Here is a 10,784-nt window from a genome sequence, read left to right as displayed (position 1 = left end):
TGAGTAGTACTGTAATGAGTAGTACTATGATGAGTAGTACTGTGATGAGTGAGTAGTACTATGATGAGTAGTACTGTGATGAGTAGTACTATGAAGGCTGATTTTTTGGAAGTCGATCTCCAGGCATTTCTTCCCAGTTGCCTTTGGGTGGACTTCAATTGCCAACTTTTTCATTAGCAGCCAAGCATGCTAACTGTTGGCACCACTCATGGTCTTGAGAAGGAAACAAGGGAATAGATATTTATATGAAATATGGATGACCTTTTAAAAATAGAACATAGGAAAATGAAGATATTTTATAACATTGAAATTTAAAGCTTCTACACTGGAGTTTTGGTGTGGTACTGGACTGCTAACCACAAGCTTGGTGGTTCAAACCCACTAGTATGAAACCCTATCCAGGGTTGCTATGAGTCAGAATGGACTTGACAACACTTAACAGCAGCAACAACACATGGCAAAGAGCAGCTCGAGAAGACAAAGTCAAGTTCTATAACAGAGTGTGCAAAGACATGGAGTTAGAAAACCAAAATAGTGATAGGAATGCAAAAGTTGGAAACAAAGAAGAAGGGTCAGTAGTTGTAAAATAAGGAATTTGTGATGGAAATGATGCTGGAGATCCCATGATAGAATTTTGCAAGACCAATGACTTATTCATTGCAAATATGTTTCTAAACAACATAAAAGATGACTGTACAAATGAACTTCACTAAATGAAATACACAGAAATCAAATTGGCTACATCTGTGGAGCGAGATGGCTGAAAAGCTCCATGTCATCAACCAAACAAGGCCAGGGTCAGAGGCACACGTCAACTGCTCATGTGCAAGTTCAGGCTGAAGATAAAGAAAAATTTAAAAAGTCCACAAAAGCCAAAAATATGATCTTGAACATTACCCCCAATCCCTGAATTTAGAGATCATCTTAAGAACAGTTTTGATGCCTAATGATCAAATCCCAGAAAACTTCTGGGATGACATCAAGAACATCATACAAGAAGAAAGCTACAGGTCACAAAGAAGGAAAAGACCAAAGTGGTTGTCAGACAAGACTGAAACTTGCTCTCCAGTATAGAAATTGTAAAACAAATGGAAGAAACGAGGAGGCAAAAAGCTGAACAGAAAATTTAAAGGGCAGCTTGAAAAGGTAATATCAAGGTATATAATGAAATGTGCAAAGATCTGGACTTAGAAAATCAAAAGGGAAGAACATGTTCAGCATTTCTCAAGCTGAAAGAAATGAAGAAAAAATTCAAGCCTCAACTTGCTATATTGAAGGATTCTAATGGCGTCTAATAGCGTCCTGGTGTGATGCTGTAGAATAAAGTACTGGACCTCAAAGTCAGTCTGATTTGCAAGGTTGGCAGTTCAAACCCACCAGCCGCTTCTTGGATGAGTGATGAGTCAGACCTGATTCAACGGCATTTGAAAAACAGCAATGGACAAAAATATTGAATGAAGCAAAAAGCATCAAAAGAAGATGGAAGGAATACAGAGGCATTGTTCTCTTTGATGATGAATGTGACACCAATCCTCTTTAATCTGTAATTTCTGGCATAGTAAACCATGTGATTGTCAGGTTCAAAATGCCAGTCCAATACTAGTCCATTTCAATTCACTGATGCCTAGGATATAGATCTTTATGCATTCCATTTAGTTTTTGACAATTTCTAATTTTCCTAGATTCATAGTTTATACATTCCATGTTCCAATTATTAATGGATGTTTACTGCTACTTCTCCTCATTTTGAGTTGTGCCCTTTCAGTAAATGAAGGTCCTGAAAACTTTACTCCATTCATGTCACCACGGTCAACTAAAGTTTGAGGGGCTCATCATTCAGCTTAGTCATATCTTGAGTGCCTTCTAACTTGAGGGGCTCATCTTTCAGAACTATATCTGACAATATTCTAGTGCTTTTCATCTTGTTTTCAATATTCAATATTCTCGTGCTATCTGACAGTGTTTCACTGCTATTCATAAGGTTTTCATTAGCTAAACATTCTGCTGGTTTCAGAAGAGGATGTGGAACAGGGATATCATTGCTGATGTCAGATGGGTCTTGTATGAAAGCAGAGAATACCAGAAAGATGTTTACCTGTTCTTTATGACTATGCAAAGGTTTTTGATTATGTGGATCATGACAAGCTGTAGACAACATTGAGAAGTATGAGTATTCCCAAACATTTAATTGTGCTCATGAGGAACCTGTACATAAACCAAGAGGCAGTTGTTCAAACAATAAAGGAGCATCGAGTGGTTTAAAATTAGGAAAGGTGTGCATCAGGGTTGTATTCTTTCACCATAGTTATTCAATTTGTATGCTGAGCAAATAATCTGAGAAACTGGATTGTATGAAGACAAATATGCCATCAGGATTCTATGAAGGCTCATTAACAACCTGCAATATGCAGATGATAAAAGCTTGTTTGTGAAAGTGAAGAGGACTTAGAATATTTACTGATTAAGGTCACAGCCTTTGGTATTGGTTACACCTCAATGTAAAGAAGACAAAAATACTGACCACTGGACCAATGAACAACATCCATATAAATGGAGAAAAATTGAAGTTGTCAAAGACTTCACTTTGCTTAGATCAACCATCAACACTCATAGAAGCAGCAGTCAAGAAATCAAACGATTTAGGCAAATCTGCTGCATAAGTGTTGAAGTGCAAAGATGTCAGTTTGAGGACTAAAGTGTATCTGACCCAAGCCATGGTATTTTCAGTAACCTCATATGCATGCGAAAGTTGGACACTAAATAAGTTGGACAATGAATTCATAGAAGAATTGATGCATTTGAGTTATGGTGTTGGAGGAGAATATTAAAAGTACCATGGACTTTCAACAGAACAAACAGATCTGTGTTGGAAGAAGTACAGCTAGAGTGCTCCTTGGAGGTCAGGATGGCCAGACTTTGTCTCTTATACTTCAGACATGTTGTCAGGAGGGACCAGTCACTAGAGAAGGATATCATGTTTATTAAAGTGGAGGGTCAGTGAAAGAGAGGAAGACCCCCAGCACGATGGATTGGCACAGTGGCAGAAGCGATGTGAGGTTGGCCCAGGACTGGGCAGTGTTTTGTTCTGTTATTCATAGAGTCGCTATGAGTTGGTATAGACTCGATGGCACCTAACAATAGCAATAATATTCTGGTACTTTTCATCATGTTTCAATATTCAGTATTCTGGTGCTACCTGGCAGCGCTTCACTGCTATTCATAAAGTTTTCATTAGCTAAACATTCAGAAGTAGTTCATTTCTTTTTCTTCCTATTCTGTCTTAGTCTGGAAGTCAGCTGAAACCTGTCCACCATGGGTGTCCGTCCTGGTGTTTAAAATACCAGTGGCATAGCTTCCAGCATCATAGCAACATGCAAGCCACCACAGTACAGCAAACTGACAGTGAGTGGTACAGTCCGACTCACAGTGACCCTCAATAGGGTTTCCGTGGCTTTAAATTTTAGTGGGAGCAGAAGGCCTCATCTTTCTCCTGTGGACAACTCATGAATTTGAACTGCCAATCTTGAGGTAGCAGTTCAATGCTTATCCTATGTTGCCATTTATATACATTTAAGAGTATATAGGGAGTCCTGGTGTGGCGCTGTGGGTTAATGTGCCAGTCTGCAAAGCTGTTTGAACTGCAAGTTTGGCGGTTTAAGCTCACCAGCTGCTCCTTAGAAACCCTATACAGGGTCGCTATGAGTGGGAAAGGACGGCACTTAACAACAACAACATGAGTATATATCTGTATTAAAATTTTCTAGAAGGACATCCAGGAAACTGTTAACTTTAGATACCTTGGAATCTTTAGATAAAGAGATTGTAGGTTGTAAGGAATAAGAAAGAAAGAGACAAGGAGAGTCTTGGCTTCAACAGCAGGCAGGTTTATTTAGAGTAAACCTGGAAGGGGTACTACTCTAAGTCACCAAAGGAGACCAAGAGCCTATCTGTTTTCTTATAGAGGAGGGTATTTACGGAAGTGTGGTCCCCATACAGTTCTGGAGAGTTTACAATGGGCGGGGTTATAGAGATTTTCCTGAAACCTGGAATTACGGGGGTGGGGTGTTAGGGGATGGGGGGCGGAGGGAGGGTGGAAGAGGGGTGTCTCTTGGTGTAATAAAGACTTAAGCTTTCGGGGACTGGAAGCTCAAACAGGCAGGACTTTATTCAGCGTCACTTGGTGTAGCTGCAATCCCATTTTGTTGATCTTACTTCACAGGTAATGTAAGACACATAGGTTTTCAATTTATACCTTTTGGGCTGTTCGATCTTTTGTAATTTGGAAATGTTGTTGTTAGGTATTTTCAAGTCTATTTTGACTCATCATGACCCCATGTGACAAAACGGAATGGACTCATTAGGTTTTCGAAGCTGTAATCTTTATGGACAAAGTTCTTCCGGTCTCCCTTCCACAGAGTGGCTGGTTAGCAGTCAAGTACTTAACTGTCAAGTATCTAGCTATACTCCTTAATTTGGGTGTGCACTTTCTTAAATGTTTAGTAGAGGTGATCTGAGAAGCACTGGCAGGATAAACAGTTAAGCACTCAACTGCTAACTGTAAGTTTGGTGGTTTGAATTCACCCAGCGGCTCTGTGGAAGAAGGACCAGGTTTTCTGCTTCCACAAAAATGAAGCCAAGAAAACCTTATGGAGCAGTTTTGCCCTGCCACATGGAAATCAACTTAATGGTATCCAACAACAGAGGTTATCTGTGTGGTAAGGGTTATGGGCCATTTAAATTTCTTGTTTTATGAATTTCTGTACTAGAAATAACTAATAAATATTATTTGCGAAAGTTATTGTACCCAGAAAGAGAGTCATCTCTAAGGTTCCTTTGTTAAAATGTTGTGGTTGTTTTGTGAGGTAACCTTATATGACAACTAGAAGTGCCCCATAGGGGTCTCCTAATCTTTACAGGAGTAGATGTGACCAGATCTACCACCCTCTGGAGCTGCTGGTGGGTTCAAACTGCCGACCTTTCTGTTAGTAGCCAAGCGTTTACCCATTGTACCACTGGGACTCCTATTGGCACCAAGATCTGTGCTTTACAGAGACTCAGCTACTTCCTTTCCTTGTCTCTTCTCGTTGTCAGAGATTGAGAGCGGGCAGCTAGGGAGCCATAGTTATGTTGTTTATTCTGGGAAGAAAGATAATTTCTTTCTTTAGATTATTTAAAAAAAAAAAAAAAAAATCCATGATCACCGCAAAGTCAAGAACCAGTTTTAGAGGGAATTTCTGAATTAGGTGGAATTTGAATAATGAGACCATGTTTACCTCTAAAAGTCTGTATTTTGTTTACATACCACACACATACACACAGACAGACATTCAAGAGGCATTTGCCTCTTGATATTCTCTGACCTGCTGACCGGCGTATTTCTGTATTTTCCAGCTGTTGCTCCTACGTTGGACGCCGAGGAGGAGGTCCACAGGCCATATCCATTGGGAAAAATTGCGACAAGTTTGGAATTGTGGTTCACGAGCTGGGCCATGTGGTTGGGTTCTGGCATGAACACACCCGACCGGACAGAGACCAACATGTCACTATCATCAGAGAAAACATCCAGCCAGGTAAGGAGTCTGTGTGGAGTCGAAGCCAGGATGGTGGTCTCCACAGGGTCAGCAGAGAGTGGTGGAGAGGGGCTGCAGGGAGCAGGCCCTTCTGATGCACTAGGTCTGGAGGCAACAACTCTTCTATGCAGATACTTGTCACCAGCACAGCCCTTCATGGAGACCTTCTGCTATAGCTTGTAGGTGAGTTGTTGTTGTTAAGTGCCGTCGTGTCAGTTCCGACTCATAGTGATCCTATATAGGGGTTCTGAGGAGCAGCTGGTGAGTTTGAACTGCCAACCTTGTGGTTCAAACTGACCTTATGGTCCAGTGATTATCCTACAGTGTCACATCTGGTTGTAGGTTAGATCAGGATCAAAAATTTTTTCCATGTTGTGGAGTCCTGGTGTGGTGATATGGGTTAATGCACTGGGCTACAATGTCGGTTTGGACCGCTAGGTCAGCAGTTCAAGCTTACCAGCCGCTCCTTGGAAACCCTATACAGAGTCACTATGGGTCAGAACCAACTTGATGGCACTTAACAACAACAAAGAGGACAATGAAATCTAATTCCATATCCTAAAAGGAACAGAACCAACCCAAACACAATTGTAGCATCAAAGCTGATAGGTCAAACAAAGAGATCTCCTGGTAGATTTTGAGTTGCTTTTCCTGAGTCAGGTAGCGCATCTTTCTGAAACTGAAATCCAATTAGGATCTATGTACATGTAAAGACCAGGAGCCCTGGGAGCGTAATGAATTACAAACTGGGCTGCTAACTGAAAGGTCAGTAGTTTAAATCTACCAGTAGCTCTGAGGGAGCAAGATGAGGCTTTCTGCTCCCATAAAGATGTATAGCCTTAGAAACTCTATACAGGGTCACTGTGAGTTTTGAAACCAGCTGGAAGGCACACAAGCACCAACTACCACATGTAAAGACAATACTTCTCAGTAGAAACAAAACATGTTCCCCCAATGCAGATAAAGTGTATAGATTTTTTAAAAAAAAGCCTGTCATGTCAAATTATTATTATTTATAATTATATTTGTATTTTACATATTTAGATATATAAAGATCTTTATATTTATGCATAAATTATTTTCACATTGATCATTAATAATACGGTTGCCTTACAATGCTTATGAGAGTTTTAATTGTGAACTTTAGGATCTAACTTGATTCCGATTCATTTTTTTTTTCCTCCAATTTTCCACTGTAGTATTAATACTTATTTATTTTTATTTTGAGCAAGCTGGTCAATATCCAATATGGCTACAAACAATTTAAGTATTTCATATGAGAATTGGGGAGGCTCGTTGTGTGGTGGGGTTGGGAGAATATAGGGCTTGCTCTTAAGTTTCAAGTTTTTAATCTATTCAAACCGCCAACACCAAATGCAAACCATTATTTGATTGATTGGATTAGTGGAGATCTCAGAAGTTGCTATGGGCCCTCCTTCTCCCTCCTCTGCCTCCTTCAGGTGCCCGCATTGGTTTTCAAAGGACTTAACAGAATGTTGTGTCATAGGTCAAGAGTATAATTTCTTAAAAATGGAACCTGGGGAAGTCAGCTCTCTGGGAGAGATGTACGACTTTGACAGCATCATGCACTACGCCCGGAACACCTTCTCAAGGTCGGAATCTTTGGCTATGCCTCATCTGTGTTTTACTGTGCCTGCCGCAGGCTTGGGTTGGATTCCTGGAGGTTTGTGGAGAGTGAGTCTCTGCATGCTTCTAGCACGGCTGGCATGTCTGTCCTTGAAATACAGTGGCCTCTGGGCTGCAGTGAAATATAATCTAATCAGGTTCCCGCTAATAAGATTGAATCCCATTGTGAAGCCGGTGTTCCATCATGCCCTAATGTCACAAGCAGTAAACTGGAAAAGGGAAATTATTGAGAGGTCGGCTAGGATAATAACTAGAGCCCCTATGGAAAATCTCCAGTGGGTGAGGGGATCTTCTAAAGCATGTCCTTGATGTTTGCAAGGTGGAACTCACCACTTCTTCTAGGAAAATTTTTGTTGATTAGAAGCTAGACCACGTTAGGGAGTCCTGGTGTGATGCTGCTGGTGAATGCACTGAACTGCAAGGTTGGTGGTACAAGCTCACCAGCTGCTCCTTGAAAATCCTATATAGGGTAACTATGAGTCGAAACAGACTTGATGGCACTTAACAACAACAACAAGACCATGTTAGAATTGGAAAGGACTATAAACGACTGATTCATTTTAGAGGTGAAGAAAATGAAGCTCCAGAAAGCTTGAGCGTACACAGGTAGCTAAGGTTAGAAGATGGTAGCTGGTATACCCGAGTATGGCTGGGTCATTGTTTAGGGCTGATTTCAGCAGGGACTACTCCGGTAAGTTTGTGCTGCTCTGTGCCAGGTGTTAAGTATTTTCAATGCTGCCCCTTCTAGTGATGTTATTGTTGTTAAACACCATGGAGTCAGTTCCAACTCATAGTGACCCTATACAGATTTTCCAAGGAGTGGTGGGTTTGAACCACTGATGTTGCAGTTAGTAGTCCCATGCTTATCCTACAGCATCACACCAGGACTCCATGTAAGCAATATGTGTATGAAAAAATTCCTGCTATTCCCAGTTTTATAGGTCTTCCAACTCTTGAGTTAAACTAGAGACACACTACAAATAATTTCTCTCCTGGCACCTTCTTTTCAGTTGGCTCTTAAAACTCACTTGTGTGTGCATTCATTCATTCATTTCTTTTGTCATTCCAATAAGTAGATTTGAGGTAATACAATACACACACACTCACACACAAAAGCTGGGGTGATAAGGGTAGAAAAGCTAAGTTGAGGCCTAGAGTAAACAGTATTGATAAAAGATGTAAGGTCATGTACACTTCATTGATGTTGGCTGCAAAGTCTGTCCTGAGCTCACTAGCAGACACTGCAAAGGGGAAAACAAGCCACACCTATGAAGATTAAAGCAAACTTTGTTTAGGAGACACACAGTGAAAGGGGAACAATTTATTAAGGGTAAATTGGGTAAGGCTTACTTGGGTAAGGCTTTTGAAAGCATTCTGTCGATGAGACCATACAATTGTAGGAAAAATCATCCAAGCTTCAGCTTCCCAAGTTCTCAGACAGTTCTATTGCTCTGACCACACAGTTAATTTAATTATGATCTCTGTTCCAAACCTAGACAAAGTTTCTCCAGAGTTCCAATGGGTGGAGCTTTGTTGACATTGATATCTTTGAACAGCACTGTTCTGGCATGTGAATGAACCACCCTGGACTCTTTACTCTTGTCTTGGCTGTTTTTCAGAAAACACAAGGTGTAGTGTAGTATGATAAAGAGACCATTGGACTAAGAGCCAGAAGACTGGATTCTAGTCCTAGTTCTTTCATGAACTTTGCTATATAAGGGACAGTAATTAAGAGCATGGGTTCTGGAACCTGTCTCCTGGTTCAAAGTCTATTTCTGGTCCTTACCCTTTGTGTGATTTAGACAAATCTCTACCTCCCTGGGCCTTCTAGCCCCTTCCAGCTCTAACAATTCATGTTGCAATTTCTTGATCTGGTGCAGATGGGTGAGATGTTGACAGACATGATCTCATTCATTGCCCTACTGGAAATAGGAACTGGCAAGGCTTCCCTTTCCAGCTTGGGAAATTGAGACTTTGAGGGAATCGCTCCAGAAGGGTGTGTGCATAGGGGGAGTCTCAGGAAGCCAATAGAATAAACAGGATGTGAGCCCACCCTGCAGATGTCAGGGGTGGAAAGCTTGGATGTTGGGGCTGGGCTGACTCATGGGTTTGGGAAATGGTGAATGAAAGAGCACTACATCTCATCACATCATCCCCAGGAGCTGCAGGATGTTGAAAAGAGACAAAAACCAGATTTTTTAACAGGGAATCAATGTTAAGTTAGCTTAAGGGAGAAGCCTGCATCTTGGGGTCTGGTTTCTATCACTATTATAGCTCTTTGTATGGTTTGGTAATTGACCTATTGCTGTTCATTCTCTCTCACTAGATTGAGATCCTTGAGGGCAAGATTGTCTCATTGTCATTTAATCTCCAGCATCTAACACAGTGCCTGGCACATGTTGTTGTGAAGTGCCGTGGAGTGGGTTCCAACTCATAGCGACCCTGTATAGGGTTTCTGAGGTTCTTAAGCTGGTGAGCTTGAACTGCTGACCTTGTGGTTCAAACCAACCTTGAAGCCCAGCACATTAACCCGTAGGACTCCACACTAGGACTCCAGTTGCTAAGTCCCTACTATGTACCTAACACATACTAGGGATTTAGTCACTATTAGTTAATTGAATAAATTGATGAATGGATAAGTGAGGACGCTGCTCTGCAACAATGGGGAATAGGTGTGGGGGAAAGTCCTACTCCCCCCTCATTACTGGACTCCTGGCGTGGTGCTGTCAGGTCAGCCCCAGGCTGTGAACCACAAATTCAGCAGTTCAAATCCACCAGCTGCTCCTCGGATACTCTATACAGGGTCACTATGAGTTGAAACCAACTCGACAACATGTAACAACAACAACCCTAATGAGGGTTCTCATTATGCAGTTCTCACCACATACCCACACATGCATTGGTCACACCATTAAGGATAATCTATAAGTATCTGCCATGTAGAAAAATTTGGATAAATTAGTACTAATTGGGGCGTAGGAATTGTATTGCTTTCTTAGTGCCTACTGTCTGAAGCTCTGAAGACAGAGGCCAGGACAGGAACGAAGTACTTTCTAGCACTAACATATCTTTTCTTTAAAAAAAACAAAACAACTTTTTTTTTGTGATCTCGAGCTCATAATCCCACCCCTTGGGTCTCCTGGAAGAGAACCACTATTAGCAAGCATTGCCAATATGAATCATTTAATTAGACAGACCAGCAGAAATCCATAGGCCAAACCCATGAAGTTACACTTCCTCATCAGAAGCACCAGCATCACTAGGAGGGAGATTGGTAAAGGAGGGGTAATTTGAGGGATGGGCAACCATGGACAACTAAGAGTGGAGCAAGTTCATGGAAGACACTAAAGGTAGAAAGCCTTCCCCTTCTGCTACTATTATGTTATTTTCTATTGCTACAGAACAATTTCTCCCCAAACATAGTAGCTTCCAACAATAACATTACTTCATGATTACCTAGCTTCTTCTTAAGTCTCACCTGGAATCACTCATGTAGCTGCATTCATTTGATGGCTTAACTGGGCTGGGGTTGACCAGTTACATGTCTGGCAACTGGTGCTGCCTTTC

The 10,784-nt window shown here is 41.3% G+C and overlaps 1 protein-coding gene across 1 annotated transcript in view; it reads left to right on the top strand.

The window, feature by feature from the left end:
• Window positions 1-10,784, top strand: part of TLL2 (tolloid-like 2) — a 192,905-nt gene that overhangs the window by 133,259 nt on the left and 48,862 nt on the right. Inside the window, exons 6-7 of the mRNA XM_006831190.1 lie at window positions 5,392-5,570; window positions 7,078-7,183. Coding sequence (XP_006831253.1) covers window positions 5,392-5,570; window positions 7,078-7,183 — 285 coding nt within the window. The remainder of the gene's footprint in view (window positions 1-5,391; window positions 5,571-7,077; window positions 7,184-10,784) is intronic.

This window comes from Chrysochloris asiatica, unplaced genomic scaffold, assembly GCF_000296735.1.
Source record: "Chrysochloris asiatica unplaced genomic scaffold, ChrAsi1.0 scaffold00003, whole genome shotgun sequence".
In the NCBI taxonomy this organism is placed as follows: domain Eukaryota; kingdom Metazoa; phylum Chordata; class Mammalia; order Afrosoricida; family Chrysochloridae; genus Chrysochloris; species Chrysochloris asiatica.
Note: the sequence above shows the minus strand (reverse complement) of the source record. Positions and strands in the feature narration are given on the sequence as shown.